General features: G+C 40.7%; 2 protein-coding genes across 2 annotated transcripts in view; both read right to left on the reverse strand.

Moving 5' to 3' along the window:
• Positions 1 to 2659, reverse strand: part of uacab (uveal autoantigen with coiled-coil domains and ankyrin repeats b) — a 40899-nt gene extending 38240 nt beyond the window's left edge. The window contains exon 1 of the mRNA XM_040045622.1: positions 2425 to 2659. Within this exon, the coding sequence (XP_039901556.1) occupies positions 2425 to 2472 (48 nt within the window). The 5' untranslated portion in view covers positions 2473 to 2659. The remainder of the gene's footprint in view (positions 1 to 2424) is intronic.
• Positions 2660 to 5429: 2770 nt separating this feature from the next.
• On the reverse strand, positions 5430 to 16878 carry LOC120742369 (mortality factor 4-like protein 1). The gene is made up of 12 exons (XM_040045663.1): positions 16697 to 16878; positions 16294 to 16340; positions 16132 to 16199; positions 15928 to 16014; positions 14512 to 14592; positions 14292 to 14317; positions 13994 to 14082; positions 13590 to 13691; positions 13057 to 13145; positions 12120 to 12292; positions 8485 to 8569; positions 5430 to 6398 (listed from the first exon to the last, which is right to left on the reverse strand). The coding sequence occupies exons 1-12, from the start codon at positions 16734 to 16736 to the stop codon at positions 6314 to 6316; spliced, it is 972 nt and encodes a 323-aa protein (XP_039901597.1). The 5' UTR covers positions 16737 to 16878; the 3' UTR covers positions 5430 to 6313.
• Between the last annotated feature and the right edge of the window lie 269 nt (positions 16879 to 17147).

Raw genomic sequence — 17147 nt, forward strand, 5'->3', positions numbered from 1 at the left:
TGTGTCGCTTCTTTCCATCACATGATCATGGCATTTAAACATGACAATGCTTGTCGTACGAAGCCTTGTAGTTAATCACGCTTCTCCACAGAAGAATAGGCCTCTACACAAAAGAATAACTGAAACTGGAGGCTTGCCTTTTGCAACCGTGAGCCAAACCAACAGACTTCATCCTGTCTTTAATCTACAGCTGGTATTAAGGGAATGCCATGGCATTTTGAAACCTGGATACTAAGTTTTCAGCTTTGTTTGGTAACATAGTCAGCATTCCTCAGCTGAAATAAGTTCTTGGTAATGCGTGACAGGAAAACCTGATTAGCCAATAAGCAGGCAACTGTGGAAGACAACGGTAATGACACTAAATATGATGCTTATGGCTTCTTTGTTAAAAAACAAAACCTTTTTTCTCTGAATTTCAACAACAGGGGGCACAACTGATACAGTTACAAAAGGAGTGGGGAAAGATGGAGTTTCCTCCATGGATTTGTTTTCTTTGGCCAGGATTGAGTTACAGTTTCAATACCCCCCACCCCCATGACTGCCTCTCCTACTTGAAAAATGTGCATGTATTTCTTAATGATTAGTCACACTACCCAGAAAGAGCAAGCAAGTTCACCTCATTGTGAGCCAGTGAGCGAGGCACACATCTAAAACGTTTAGCACTTAATGCCGTTCACCTTAATGCCTCAGTGAGTGATTGACTGGTTGATTTGCGTTTCACAAATTTCAAAGTGCAACAGGTGGTGATGACATACTTCTTCTATGTGTTTGTTTACCAGTGCAAGCACAAAGATCTTACCTGAAGCAGAACAGGTTTGTTAAACATTTTAAATTATTACCCATGTTTTGTTTTGTTGAGTTTTTTTTTTTTTAAACACACCTTTTATCTGTAGGTGTGCTAATATTTCCTCTTCTGCCTTCATAGAGGAATGCAACGGGAATTTTAGCCCAGTGTAAATGTCACATCTGTTTCCTCAACACAGCCCACATCGAGCTTTTCCTCAGGGTGCTTTGAAACAAGTGGAACATAAAGTCTGCAAGCTTTTTTGGTTTTCATGCTTCTTTTTTTTTTTTTTTTTTTTTAAAAAGGGTGTCTCTACTTCTGTCAGAGGGGGTGAGACAGCCGTCAATACACATACAATACCATTTCAATCTCGAAAGGCTTCTCTTCGCTCCCTCTCTCCTTTTATTTCAATGGGGGCCGGATAGTTTACCACACACAGCTCCTCTGGCTTTGTGCCTTTCTCATGGTAATTGCTGGGAGCCGAAAACAGAGTGCAGTGCCAGACACCCACTGCATGCTGAACTGTGCAGAATTGTGATGGCTGTCTATTCAGCAAAGTTCATACGTCATCGCTGGATTGTGAAGAATCAATTCCACCCAATCAATTCCAACTTTGTCATGTATGTCATGCCATACTTCACGGTAAACAACTCAGGCCCACCTCAGGTCCTCAAGTTTGAAGGTCTGCTGCTCTGTAATAATTAATCGTGTATTAATAAAAATAATAATGCGCTGCTTTTGTTAAACAAAATAAACATAAAACAGGCACCATTGTTTTTCCTGCTTTTACATTATGTAAGCATTGAATGGGGAACCCCAAGCTCCAGTCTCCAAATATGTCTACCATTCATGTTGATCCAAATACGATGGACAAAATATTAGAAACACAAGCAGTTCACCACCACACTAAATCCTTGTTCAAGCGGGATCCTGAAGACGATTACAGACTTTTTCTTAAACAGATCTACAGAAAAGTTTCACGGACATGGTTTCAGTAGCTGTAGGCTGGTAAAGAGAACACACTGGTGCATTTAAACAACCAAAAAACAAACATCATTTAAAAGCTCTCAGTGTGTTCACAAGACAGAAATGAAAGGTGGGTCAAAGTGCACGACAGCGGTTTTTTTTTTTTGTTCTTTTGTTTTTTTTTTACGGACCACAAATGTCCCCTGTGATAAAACAAAAAAAAACAGCAGAACAGGCACTTTGTGGTATTGATTTGTGGTGCTTTCTTCCAGAGCGCGCTTTGTCAACAACAACAACAACAACAACAACAAGAGCACAGCTCCAGCAGATTTAGGACAGGTTATAAAAATCTGAACCTGGCCTAAATCTGCAGTATAATAATCTGTGTCTAGCAGGCCACGACCTCCGCTTGCGCGCGCGTGTGTGTGTGTGCAGGTGCTTGAACGTGCTGGCGGGGTGTCTATTTTCCAGGGGAGCGCGCGGGCAGCCACCGTGGGAACATGACCGCGGTTAGCGTGGTCGCTAAGACAGAGAGGCGAGGGTTACAGACAGCAACCCGCGGAGGTACAACACAGCGTCGGGTCCCAGCGCCGTCCATGAACTCACAGCTGACCGCTCCAGTGGTGGGAAACGGGGAAAATGAGCAAAACCGAGAAAACAAACGATCAACTTACTGTTATGGTAACTTCGTGCTTTTTCAATCGATACTTGAGGCTCTTCATCTTTTAAAGTTGTTGGTCTCCGGTGTTAAACTTTTCCCGCACTGGACAAGTTCATTAAAAAGTGCAAAAGCAATGCTGAAGGTAGTCGCAAAGTACGTTTAATCTGCGCCGTTTTCCTCACAGAGCAGGTTTCACCTGACGCCTAACCTCAAACTCCCGAAACTCCCGTCGCACTGCGACTGACAACCTGTGAGCCAATCAAACCAAACCAACCGCGTTCTGTTCACCTTTAATCCAATGGGCAGTTGCGGAGGGCGGGACTTCCTTGGAGAGTGGCCGCTGGGAATAGTTGGAGTCGTCCTGGGACAGAACCCGGCGTGACGCCAGGATTACCTGAAGAATGAAACACCTACAAACAGTTACCTGTAAACATCGATGTAAACTGAATTTAAAAAACAAAAACAAAAACAAAAACAACTATCTGCTGTTTAAACGTCACAATATCCTCTAATCCCCCCTCCTCCCCAGAGTGCTCCGAAACATATTTTAATAATAACTGTGCGTTTACCTGTCATTGCCCTCATGTCAAAGTCCAACGTATTGTATCGAAATGTGCACTTAAACACCTCACAGATTTCACCAGTTTACCCGCGTATGAGCCTATTTGAAGGGTTGGTAACTTTATACCTTGCAAAGAAAAAAGGAAAACAGCAACAACAAAAGCACAAAGCATCTGTAAGAGGTTTTTTTTCTTTCGTTTTTTTTTTTGCAAGTGCAACGCCAGTGATGAAATCGATTTTCCTCTACAAGCTGTTATTTTGCCATTATTTGGAATAGGAATGTTTGGAATTGGAATGCTCTGAAGAGTCTTTAAAAGACTCTTTTATGTTAAAGGTTTTTTAGATACACGACTGAGTTAATATAATATCAAATGTGTGTCACAAGAAAATTACTTTCTTAGGCCAAAGTTTACAGTGGTTGACTGATTAAATATTAAATTATTAAACAGTGAGGGTATGTATCCAAATATAGTCAGTATAAGGTGTTCAGTTAGCAGACTGCTCCCTGCTGTCTTCAGTTTACAGTCTGTTTTATGCTTCTTTTCTCTCTCCCTTTATTTCGCCTCATAAAAATATATCAAGTGCATTCAACTGTAAAATCTACAAAGAGGGAAAAACAATAGCAAATTGGGGGAAGGGAAAAGGCTGCCCTCTTGTGGTCACCCAGAGCAGGGTGGTTAAGTGAATCAGCCAGTGAGTCAGTGAAAGTAATAAGTACCAGTAAATAAACAGGCAAACTAACATAACAGCTGGTATATAGGCTTACTGTTACAATGCTACTCAATAACAGTTAACATCTATTAACAGGTCTCATGAATTATTCCCAAGAGGAGGATTTCCTGGTGTTCCTCTCATATTGTATTTTTCACTGTCCTTAAAGCTACCAAGACTTTATAAGACCGAGACTTTGATGCTGCGTGTCTCTTCCTTTGTCTACGTCCCCATGGCAACACCCTTACCACAGCCACATTTCCTTGGAGAGCATCTCTCATCCACACATTTGGGTGTGTGCGCACCCGCGTGCAGTGACCTGGCATTAAACGTTTGACTGTAAATCACAGACTGAGGCAGGTGTCATGGTGTCAGCATTTGCTCACTGTCAGAATTTTTTTTACCTGCCACACCCACAGTGTGCCCGCATTCACAGCTCATGCGCAGATAAAAAATGGTAGTGTTTAATCCATATTTATATGCAGTATTTGTCATCAGATTCATAGGTGGATTAACCTGCAAGAGTCCTTGGAATGGAAGCAGTGTGTCCCTAACACGCTGCTTCTGTGGTTCCATCCTGACTCCAGATGTGCTGTGTACAACTATAATTAAACACGAAAATTTATACAGATGCAATTTTTAAATGTAGTACAGACAAAAACGGTGCTTCAGGACCGAAGTGTACAATTCTGAGGATTTTTTACCCACTTTGACATACCTCAGCCTTTTCTCCCCGTTTCCCTTACTTAAGAATAACTTATTGACAGCCACCCTTCCACTGAGACCATTTCTGATGAGGGTTCAGCAAATATTTTAAAGACACACTGCACAGCATGTACAGACTGCCAAGTGTTGGGCTGATAGCTCTTTGAGAATCACCTTGTTGGTGCCAAAATCCAATTTTGTGTCTGTCAAACTGTGCATTTTTTGGACTATTTCATAAAATCAACAAAATTAATGGGACAAAATGATGTGTTTTTAAGACAGACTGCTAGTAAATGTGGGACTCATTGAATGTTGGGACACAGAAGAATGTATTTTCATAGATACTGGGCATCATTTTATTTTATTGGGTTACTTATTGTTAACGTTTATTTACATCTTCATTATTCTGGACATATGTTTGAGTAGGTGAAGTATGATTCCCATGAGTGAAGCTCGCACAGGGAAGGGTTGGGGCAGCTTGGGGGTCCTTAGAGTTGGTCACAGAGGCCCTGTTTCGTTTAGTGCACTGACAGCCTGCAGAGCGCAGCTCCGCTGACCTGAAGTGCTTGTGTTTCTGTGCAGACAAGTAAAAGCAACTTATAGACTCATATCTTGAAGTTTTTTTTTGTCCACCCAAGTGTGCAGCATAAAGTATCTAACAATACTTTAAAATAGGTTCTTTGTCTGTAGACAGCACTGGTTCACCCCTGACACTGAGTGACTCTATGCTTAAAGAAACAAACATATCTCTTAGAGTGGCCAGGTACAAGGACTGAACTGAACATGAGTAAAAAAGCAGCCACTGCATAAAAAAAGACCTCCAAGAACCCCGAAGAACTATTGTTCAAAGGCACTCCAAAAAATGTAAAAAAGCAAAATATAAAGAAATGAGGGGTGGCTCAAGACATCTGCACAGCACTGTTTATGATATGTATATTTCTCTAACTCTCATACAACATTTTTCAGGGCACATTTTTTAGTCCACAGAACTCCATTTACTGACCAGTAAAAATCATTTCAAATTACAAACACACACCAACATATATAGGAATCAGACTCCATGACTGGATCATGTTTAATAATTCCTTGGTAATTTTCCCATGCTGATGTGGGGATATGTATGTTGTAGTCTGTCATGTGGTGTCAAAATCTGGTTGTAGGCATTTTGGATGTTTTACATTTGCAGGATTAACACTGAAAACTGATTTGCACTTTAACAGTCAACACATGTAATTGAAAGATACTTTGACCCTGTGTCTCGTCAGGTGAATACTAAACCAAAACTTAGCAGGAGGATGGCTCTCTGTTTTCAATTTCATTTCCTGCTGCTGCTTTTAATTATTAGTGACATTTACAGCAAGATATGTCTTGAAAGGAGAGAGATAAAACCAAATAATTTACTTGATGTGAAAAAGAACGCACAGTAAACGAGCTGGATACTGTGTATAAACATATATATATTTTTTTCTTTTTACAAACTGGTACAAATACACAAGATACAGATACAAAAACATTAACTGCTGAACACTGACAGAGGACCAGCATTAAACTGCACCTCATTTGGCCGAAGAAACACCAATAAATACCCACATGCAACAAATATCTATCAGCTGGAATGCAAAAACACAGAAGAGCTGCTCTGTGGTAACGGACGATGAAGAACTACACTTTTATATGAAAAAAAAAAAAAGGTACATGAAAAGGAAAAGGGGAAAAAAAGAAAAGTGACTCAGTTAAAAAGGTTTCACAATTTTTTTTCTTCTTAACCGTGACGAGCTCCTGAGACCCTGGCGGGGGAAGCAAATCAGTTCAAGTGAAAAATATCGCCAAAGACTGCGATCCAAAGGGTAGTCACGGATATTTCAGTTGTGGTCTGGGAGAGTGGGATGAGGTGTCTCAATAGGAAAGAGGTTTGCTGAGAGCTCTCACACAGCTTTGCGGTGGTACTCTGGGGGTGCGACCTCATAGTCGCTGGCACTGAAAAGGGTCGATGAATTCTTTACCAGGTACCTGAAGGAAACAAACAACTGACTGTCAGTGAGGAGGGAAGCAGGAACGCCTGGTGCAGAGTGTGTTGTTCAGCAGTCGTCAGGCTCATGCATTTACAAAATGACTGTTACAGTAAGATTAGATTGTGGCAGATGCTTTGCTGCCAAATTACAACTCTGAATAAAAGTAGAGTTTAGTTTGATTTTATATGTATGTAAACAAACTGGCAGAAAAAAAAACTTTATGGGAAAGTCATATTGAGAACTCAATGAGAATGTTTATGTTTTCTTATTCTTATAAAAAAAAAAAAAAAAAAAACCTTTCCAAGCATCAAGGAAATGACTACGCTTTGGATCGGTGATGAAGGCTCAAAGCTAAATCACCAGTGTTTTACTTCAATAAGTCTACAAGTTATATAGGAAATGACAGCAGTGTCTGCATTTTTGTCTACCCTTCGTCTTCTCTATGCAAAACAGTGAGGATAAGAAACTGCAGTAAGATGGTGCATTTAAGAAATTAAAACCTCCATATGTACTTGTGTAGGGGGGAGATTTGTGGCTCAGCAGCAGGGGAGGGGTGGAGCAGTGGGCTCAGGGTGTGGTGTCAGGGTGGGGTTTCGGCTGGTTCACCACCGCTCCCACTGCCCCCTGTGGTTCCCTCCATTGCACTGGGCAAGGGAAATGACCCCTCAGTCACTTTAATTTTAAAACTGTGTAATTTTAAAATATACAGTATATTCTGTGTATTTACTATCTCACTCTTATTGCCTGTTTATGCCCTGTCCTTATCTTCAACGTCATGCTGCTCTGTTGTATCTTAATTGCTCCTTGGGGATAAATAAAGTCTTTCTGATTCTGATGAATGGAGATCTTTCAGGCCAAAACAAAGGCATTTCGCTGGCCCGAGGAAGAGTGGGCACTTGTAATAACCTGTTGAGGTAGTGTGTGGGGATGCATTCACGACCTGTAGGAGCATGTAGTATCTGTGGGTTGTCCGATGCTGCCGTCTGGCAGGGCCCTCACAAGAAGGCCTTGTAATTCACTCTATGAGAGATTTCCCATCAGAGCAGTGTGTTGATGACACCCTAAGCTATCCATTGACCAAGTGATAAGAACTGATGGTCGCATGGTGCGCCCTGACACAGTGCTGACCTACACACACTTTGTATTGACTAAGTATAAGCATAATCGAGTGAGTCGCACAGAGGAGGAACACAACCAGGTGCTGGTGCCAAAAAGCTGCCGAGAAACGATTTTCCAAGCGCCTCATTATAACCCCATTGCAGGGCATTTGGGATATGACAAAACTCTGGAGCGAATAATGGCCAGATTTTATTGGCTGGGTGGATTTGCACCCAATTTTCAGATAAGCTTTGGCTGGAGTTGCCAAATTGAATCATTCTTGCTTCCCTCCATTGTGATAACCATGACACACAGGCCCAGAGAGTGGATGTTGCTGCACTACAACAGCGGTTTGCAAATGTGTTCTTCCCCTGCCTGGCGGTACTTCACTCATAGAGCACCATTCTGAAACACGCCTTGGTATGAAGTCATGGCCCTACAGGTTAGGTGTGCATGGGTGCTTTATCCTGTCACACTCCTGTCCTTCAGCTGAAAAGACTTCTATATATAAAAAAGGGGTGTCTCCGCCCTGCAGGTCTTTTTTTGTTCAAGAGGGGAGAGTTGAGAATTACTTTCTCTCTCAATCATGTCTCTCACACAGCCCAAGGCCAACCATATAGACCGTACCATATCTGTAAGTCATGTTATGTCACCACTGTATCAGTCAGTGTAGATGTATCCGCAATGCTGTTCACACATCAAAACAACTAAACATCACGCACAAGTGATCTAAGAGACCATTTTCAATTTGGATTCAGTCCCAAAGAATGGCACGGTACCTCAGTCTGTCATAACGCGCTGCACCGTGTACGGTTAGTCTCAAGAAAAATACTTTCCAGAGCAGAAAATCGATTTCATGGCTTATGTTTTGAGGAACTGCAACAAGCCTGGCTGCACTAATGTGAATGTGAATACAACATGACATTTGAGAATCGGCCAAACATGACATGGAGTGACTGGTGTTGTGCTGGGAGTTAAAAGCTTACTTGAGGAAATCTTGGAGGTAACTGAGCAACAGAGCCAGACTCTTCTCATCCAGGGGAGTGTAGGCCAGCATGGCTCCAATACGAACTGTTGGTGGAGGACAACATACAGCGTATGAGCAGCATTGCATACGGTAAATTTGGAAATTGAGGTAAGATTTCTATAACACCACCACAATCGAAAAATGTGACACAAAGAGGGGAGAAGCCTACTTTTCAAATAAACTGACTGGTGCTACAAACATCTAAATAAATAATACTTTAAATAAACTGCTTAAAAGAAAATCAGGGAATAAGGACCAAGTTGTAATGAGAGTATAGCATAAAGTCAGTTAAATGTGGGATTTTAATCTGGTTAGTTCAGTAGCAGAGGGGGTTGTCTGGTGCTTTGGTGTGAATGAAATTATCAACATGTGAGCTAGAGGGGCAACAATGAGACACCCCCCAAAACAGGAATGGTTTTACAGGTGGAGGCCTCTGACATTTTTCCAGACTGTTAGGAAAAAAAATAATAAAATGAAATTTCAGCTAATTTCAGTCACGTCTAACAATCCAGATGAGTCATCATAGTTGAAGTAGCCATGAAGCTATTTTGTGTACAATAACTAACACTTCAATCCTTTTACATTGGGACTTCTCTTAGAGAGTAAGCCTATTTAGCACTTTCATCCATGAACAAAACTGCTTAAAAGGTGAACCAGAAATATTGAATTAACTGAACTGAAAGGAGCAGATATAAATTCTACTGCGACATGTAAAAAGAAGCATGATGATTAGGAACACATACTTTTAATGGGCCTTGTGCCCGTGAAAAGCAAAAAAATGTTTCCAGCTTCAAATTTTGCCACTTTTGCATTTTGCATTCCTACTATTTTTCTGTCTTTGGAAGTTCTGATCTGACTGGCAACTGCAATTTAAACTTGCACTGAGAGCAAAATCAACTTCTTTGAAGCAACGTTCATGCGGAGGAGCATCACTGCTAATGAGATCTGGGTCTCCAGGTAGGACACTGAGACCAAACAGAGGTCTTCAGTAGAGTGAGACCACTTTTTTCTCTCCCTTTAGCTCAGCATTTATGGAGCTGTGCACCAGAGATGGGCAGTAACGCGTTACTTGTAACGCGTTACTGTAATCTGATTGCTTTTTTCAAGTAACGAGTAAAGTAAGGGATTACTATTGCAAAATCGGTAATTAGATTACCGTTACTTTCCCGTAGGAACGCTGCGTTACTGCGTTACTAAAAGCGTGATTTTTTGCGAGAATGTCTCACGACAGTGACGTAAGCGAGTGCGACGTTCATGACAACAGCTGTGTGCAGATCAACAATGGATCATATATCGAGTGCGGGAGAGAGTATGAGCGTGCAGCGTTTAAAGCGTGGAAGTACTGACCTTACTTTGAATTTGATTCCATAAAAAGTGACAAAAACATTAACGTCCGTTGTGCGTGGGAAGAAAACTTCTTTTTACAGCGAAAAAAACCCCTAAACTTCCAAGCAAGCACCGAGTGCGCAACGACGTAATGGGAAATTCACAGAGAAACTCGTGGATTCTTCAACTGACCGCGGCACACCTGCACCAGGGTAACCCTCCGCCTACCCCCAGTCCTGCTTTACAAGTGAAAATAGAGCAACAGGACCGCTGAGTCTTTGACTTTATTTATTTTCTGCTGTGTTTTACTTGCATCTATTTGAAAGAGTGAGTGTAAACACAAAAAATATTTTATTTTATGTGCTGGAATGTGTAGAAAATAGGTTTAAATGTTAAACTAATTTATTCAAGTCAGAGAATGTTGCATATAATTAAATTTTTGCTTGATGCATAAAGTTAAAAGATTAAAACTGATAAAACAAGTTAAAAAAAAGAGACTTTTCCCATTTGATTACATTTTGTATGATGGATTATGTAGAAAAAGTAGAATTGGGCTGAAAGATCTATCGCTTTATCACCTCTTCAGGTTGTAAATCGTGTTTTTAAAAAGTAACTAAGTAACTAAGTAATTAATTACTTTTGAAAATAAGTAATCAGTAAAGTAACGGGATTACTTTTTTGGGGGAAGTAATCAGTAATTATTTACTGATTACTTTTTTCAAGTAACTTGACCAACACTGTTGTGCACCGTGTCCCCAGGTTTTTGTCCTCCCAGGTTAAAAGCCAACGAGGAGTTTAACTGTATCATCCTGTGGTTTTCAGTGTAAATGAAATTAACAGTGGGACGTGCCTTGTAACAGCAACACAATCTTGCTCTCACTTACTCTACCTAGCACATTCATTAGGCTCTCTGTGACTTTGTCTCCTTTTTCTAAAATGAAAATGAAGAGTTATCATTTCATCATGGAGCAGGACTTTCGAACACAAACAGTCTGAGATGCCCAAACAAGCATCTGTGAAGGGAACAGCGACCAAATTTATTTAAGATTTTTTTCTGTTTTTTTCTTGTTACCAAGTGAGAACTTGATTACGCTTCATATAGTTTACAGTGCATCCAGAAAGTATTCACAGTCCTTCACTTGTTCCGCACATTGTCATTTTACAACCTTGTTCCAAAATGGATTACATTTTTTTTTCAATACTGAATAATGACAAAGTTAAAAAAAAAAAACAGTCTGCAAACTTGCATGACATTCAAAACTGAGCTCAGCCGCATTCTGTTTCCACTGATCATCTGTTCAGATGTTTCTACAGCTTGAATGTCCACCTGTGGTAAATTCAGTTCACTGGACATGATTTGGAAAGAAACATAGCTGTCAATATAAGGTCTCATAGTTGCAGGTCATGTCAGAGCACAAACTAAGCCATGAAGTCCAAGTAAATGTCTGTAGACCTTGGAGACAGGATTGTACTGAGGCACAGGTCTGGGGAAGGGTACAGAAAAACTGAAGCAGCACTGAAGCTTCCACTGAGCACATTGGCCTTCCTCATCTCTAGAACTGGCCTCATGACGAACCTGAGCAATTGGGAAAGAAGAGCCTTAGTCATGGAGGTGACTGAGAACCCAGTGGTTATTCTGACACAGCTCGAGCATTGCTCTTTGGTGGACCACCTGGTTCAAGCCTGTAATCAAGCCTGTATGGGCAGCAGGACGTTGGAGACTAGTCAGAGTTGAAGAAAAGATGAAAGCAGCAATGTATTTGATGATAACCTGCTACAGAGAGCTTTTGATCTCAGACTGGGGCTAACATTCATCTCCCAACAGGACAATGACTATAACCACACAGCCAAGATATCAAAAGAGTGGCTTTATTCTTGGGTTTCCTTGAGTGGCCCAGCCAGAGCCCAGACTTTCACACCGCTGAACACCCCTAGAGATCTAAAAATGGCTGTGGAGTGATCCTCTCCATCCAACCTGATGGAGAGGTTCAGCAAAGAAAAGTGGGAGAAGCTCCTGCCAAAGGTACTTCAAAAAAGCATTGAACAAATACGTAAAAACGTGTGTAAATGTTATATTTTCAATAAATTTGCAAGAATTTTAAAGCAAACTGTTTTCACTTTGTCAATATGGGATACTGTGCGTAGAATTGTGAGGTGAAAATGAATTTAATCCATTTAGGAAAAAGGCTGTAACATCACAAAATGTGGAACAATTGATGTGCTGTGAATACTTTCCGGATACACTGTCTATGTTTCACGTGTTCCTACCAAACAGACGCAGCAGGTGCGGTGCTCCATACACCTGAGACATCGGCACATCCGCGTGTTCAGCCAGGATCTCGGCGTACTGCGGCCTCTCAAACTTGTAAAGCAGCTGAGTGCCCAGCATGACGTTGAAGTACTCCCGGATACCTGCCACCACTTCACTCACAGCATATTCCCTAAGCGAACGGAGAAGAGAAAAGTCACGTATTTGGAGAGATAACTGGAGACAGCAGAGGTCAGCTCTCTATAGAACAGTCAATAGTACAGTTTTGAACAGTTGCATGAGAGAAATCACTGGGCTTACTTCTTCTCAAAGTTGTTTTTGTTGTGCTGTGATGCAGCAAATGTGAGAAAGCACACAAGTACTATTATAAGAAGACTGGTAACAGCAACTGTCACCCCAATAACTGGCTACAGACTATTAAAAAAAAAGAAAAAAAGACTACAAAAACTTACTTATTCTGGTGTATTTTTATTTTGATGCAAAAAGGCAGCATGCTGTGATATTTAAAGAAGTACTCAGATAAAGGATGCCTAAAAAAAAAAGCTTTAAAAAAAGAGCCTAAAAAATGAGTTAGCTCCCAGTTTCCACAATTCTGAGAGAGGGAAAAAATTGAGTGGTGTATCCAAAATAATTAAAAGAATTCCTGTGGTTTAAAAGCGCTGTTTGACTTACTGTGAAGGCTATAATGCACAAAATACACAACTTACAGTTTTAGTGAGATCAGTGGTGTTGTGCCCTTAAAAATATAGTTCAGCTAATGGTATATGTGTTAGTAAGTGTTTACAAGTATCTCTATTAAAAGCAAATTTGTAAAGTGGAAGGAATTTAAGTCTTATGTGGTTGACAGATGCTGTGCCGCTGAACATTTTCATCACAGGATATCAGTGCTTCCTCACGCCTCCATTATTCTGAGAACGTCAGGATGTTTACTCTTACTTATTGTCCGAGTTTCCTTTTGATTTCTTGTAGTTTGCATAGTCCTCCAAGATGGTCTCTACATTCTTCTTAGCTGGCAGATGAAATAACTGTAAGCAACGGAAATGTTACACAAGCATTTCCATCAATAAAAACATCCAGACATCAACTCATTTCAAACTCAACTGTAACATTTACTCTCAGTCCTACATTGCAGAGCATCCTGCGCATGTTCTGACTTTGAAATGAGAAGAACAAATGAGCATGCTCCAGATAGTGATTCTGGCTGAAGCGCTCTCTTCAGACCTGTCCATTAGATACTGCAGTTTAGGATGTGAGTGGTAGCCAGAGGTCCAGCTGTCATTAGCAGTGTTGCTTCACTATATCACGTATTGGGTGGGTCAGTTTGACCCAAGATTTTGGGATCCATTGTGCAATCAGAGACAAACGAGCACAAGTGATCCAGAACCTGACATTTCTAGCCATCGCATTTCCATAAATATATGGATAAATATGAAGGAAACAAGTGAAACCTGCTGTGATTTTATTTTCACCTGTTTCTGTCGGGTAATGAGGTCCCAGTCATCCACCAGCCAGGGTTTCAACTCCTCTGGGATCTTCACCTTCACTTCCACACGGTTGGTGAACATCTCCTCCTGGATACACACACACACTATATGACCTTGCTGCTTTTAAAAGTTTTTGTGTATTTGTGATAGCAAGTGTGGGTTTTACGCCCACGGGGTAGACTGGTTCACTCATGCAGGAATAACTGACTCTTTGAACAATTTCACAAGCTTATTGAAGAAATGATACAGGACCAGGATGTTTTGTACTGCCTTGAGTGTGGACCTCCCCCCAACATCTCAGTATTTTCCTCATTCTGCTCACACCTCAAGAAAGAAGCTCAGTTGTTATTCTTATAAAAAGTCCAGTTCCAATACATGATGATACATACACTCTCCACTGTGGGATCAACCCGAGCCCTCTTCTTTCGTGGCCCCTGGGGCATCTCGCCGCTGCTGGTACCTTCACCTGGCCCTGGGGCTAAAAGAAAAGGACAGCTTAAATAATACACAGAAATAAAAGGTGAATATGTTTATTAATAAGTCTCAGATCGCATCAGACTCCATAAATACAACAGTACTTGAACCTCACGAAGCCACAACACCAAAGATCTTTACTATAAGAACAAAAAACATTCTGGAAGAAAGCTACAAAATTCAATAAACATTTTGTACAAATATTTGACTTACTCTTCTGTTTTGCCTTTTTCACTTTCCTACAATGCAAAAAAGGACATCATGATTGTTCTTATGATGTGACACATATACCTCAAGTTGTCTTAATGCAATTCATTGCTTTGACTACATGCGAGCATATAGCACTTTAATAAATAATATCATCAAGGTTGCATCACAAGAACTGAGTTATTAAATGAATTATTACAGGAGGGAAAAGAAGCTGGACACTCACAGATCAACATTTTTCTGCTGCACAGCAGCAATCTTCTTGCTTGGTGCTAAGCCCCTCATCTTTCCCTCAACATAATGATCCCTGCAGAAAAAAATCAAGAGAGAGCACAATTATAGAAATGTATCTAAATTACTTTTACTGACCACCGTTGAGTTGTAGTGATGTATCACACCGTGGTGATGCAGACACGGCCTTGCTGTTTGATTGGGGGTGGGGGGGTATTTTAGAAATACACTGTCTGCAGCACTGACTTAACTGTTTCCAAAGTGGCCTCACAGTGTAGCGGTTTACAAACAAGTTAAAGATCCCTGGGTCGATTCTGGGAGGAGACACAAATCACCAAGGGCATCTGGCATTGAAAAAACTGCTAACATGCATAGCTACCTGCTGTGTAGCCTGTTTACAAAACACTCTGTTCCATTTGCAGACAGTGGTGTGTGATGTGGAGTCAGACAGTGTTCTCGTGGCACGTTGCTCAATAAGTTGTAAAATCTCTTCTGGAAAAGTAAAAACCACCCCGCCGTTTTCCCCTATCAACATAACTTTATGTGTTAAATATGTCTAATATTACGTATCATGTGTATCATATGGCAGAACTGACAGTAAAGTTCATGTTAATCACAAAAACACATATCTAATGATATCTGAGATTTCTGAAAATATCTGAAAAACAGAATAAAGAACGTTCAGCCTTTACTTAAAGGACTTTTCTGCTGCTCTTGTGTACAGAGAACAATATTGGTGCTACCTACACATTCAGTCTCACACTGACGTTTCCTCATTTGCACCATAACATACACAGACTAGAATAATCCATATAAGCTTCATAAGAATCCATGTACACACTATATTTATATACACTGACAGTAACAACTATACAACTGTATGTAAGCTTTAATATAGCTTGTGTAATTCATATTTATACTTTGATACTTCATACTTATTTTAACATATGCATCTCATATTCTTATAGCTCTCCATTTTATCTTATTTTTGATTCATTCTTGTTCACGGGAAAACAAAAATGACCTGTAAATACTACAGAACTCGCAATAAAGCTGATTTTAACATTAAGATATCACAAAAACAGTATAGTGAAAATCTGATTATATACGTATGTATCCACACAAAAATACTGATCAATATATTGATATAGCATTTATTTATTTATTTTACCTCCCAAGAATCTGTAATTGGATGTGATTGGGCAGACCATATTGTGTAATGTCAACTCTAAAAGCTGCAAATTCTAAATTTATCCAGTCATGCCCAAAACAGAGCACAAACGGCCCCCTACTTTTCTTATCGCTGCTTTTCTTTGACAGAAACTCTAAAAAACTGACTGGACATTAGGAAGAACCGAAAACTCACAAAAACACTTCTTGGTCATGTCTGTGTGGGAAGAGGTTAACTCACTGATTGGCCTTTTGAAGCTCTTTTTGTTTGGCAAGGTTGCTGTCCACATATTTGAGAACTCTGCTTTCAGGAACCCATTCATCCCAGCTGCAAAGGAAGAAAAAACCCATCACAGATTCTCAAACGTCATCACAGTGTTATAATTCCTATCCAAATAGACGCACAGAGAGAAATGTCAGCCTATATTCAACTCAAGCTGCTCACTTTTTGTTCCATCCGCTGTAATGAATGAAGTATTTAATCTGCTTATCCTTTACGTTGATCTTGACACACTGTAAAAGCGAGAAAACACACAGGCCTTGGATCAGTTTATTTTTAACTGGGAATAAATGAGTAATAAGACCCTCATAAAGTATCGGGACAAACCTTTGCTTCATAGAGCAATGGCCCGTGAAAGCACAGGACTCTTTCACCTACGAGGAGGGGAAAACTAATGTCAAAAGCACGTTATGATGTTCAATACACCCACAACTAATGTAATCAAACGAGCCGCTAACGCAGAGCATGAACAGCAAAGCTAGCTAACAGTTAGCCTTCCGTTAGCGTCTGTAAAGACTCCAGCTTGAGCTAGCTTTACTGTATGCGCTTCATTGCGATGTTACGTCAACGTAAGCTATGTTTTCATTGATATCTGAGCTGTATAAAGCCTCTTTCGCTTTCCCTAGGGATCACTATCGTCGAGCTGCAGCTGCAAGAACAACAACAACAAACCCGCCCCCTTCCAGCCGCTAACTGGGCACCATCGGTGCTTTTTTTTCCCCCTACCGACCTTCTTGAAATTTAGGTTTAGGGTCCTGTTTTGGCGCCATTCACGGAGTCAACTGTTCGGACCTCTGAATGATTAAATTCTTGCATTGCCAGAGTCCATTTCTTCCAGGCACAAACACCTCCGACATTGGAGCCAAAGCCAGGGGAAGCCGAGAATGGCCTGCCTGCTGCGGGTCACCTGACCACCGTCAAGCCCCTGGGGGCGTGCTGCGTTCAAATGCTCCTCGTCAAACTCGTACAGACAATGATTTTCTCTTACTTTTAGGCAGACTCAAGATTTTATATTCATAAATATGCAAATATCTACCACACACACACACACACACACACACACACACACACACACACACACACACACACACACACACACACACCACTAACACCCAAGAGGTGATTTGTCTGCAGGAAAAACCCAGGCCCTTCAGTATTAGTAGCATTTAAATTTCTCAAGG

This window comes from Simochromis diagramma, unplaced genomic scaffold (genome assembly GCF_900408965.1).
Source record: "Simochromis diagramma unplaced genomic scaffold, fSimDia1.1 OVJJ01000079.1, whole genome shotgun sequence".
NCBI classification, from domain to species: domain Eukaryota; kingdom Metazoa; phylum Chordata; class Actinopteri; order Cichliformes; family Cichlidae; genus Simochromis; species Simochromis diagramma.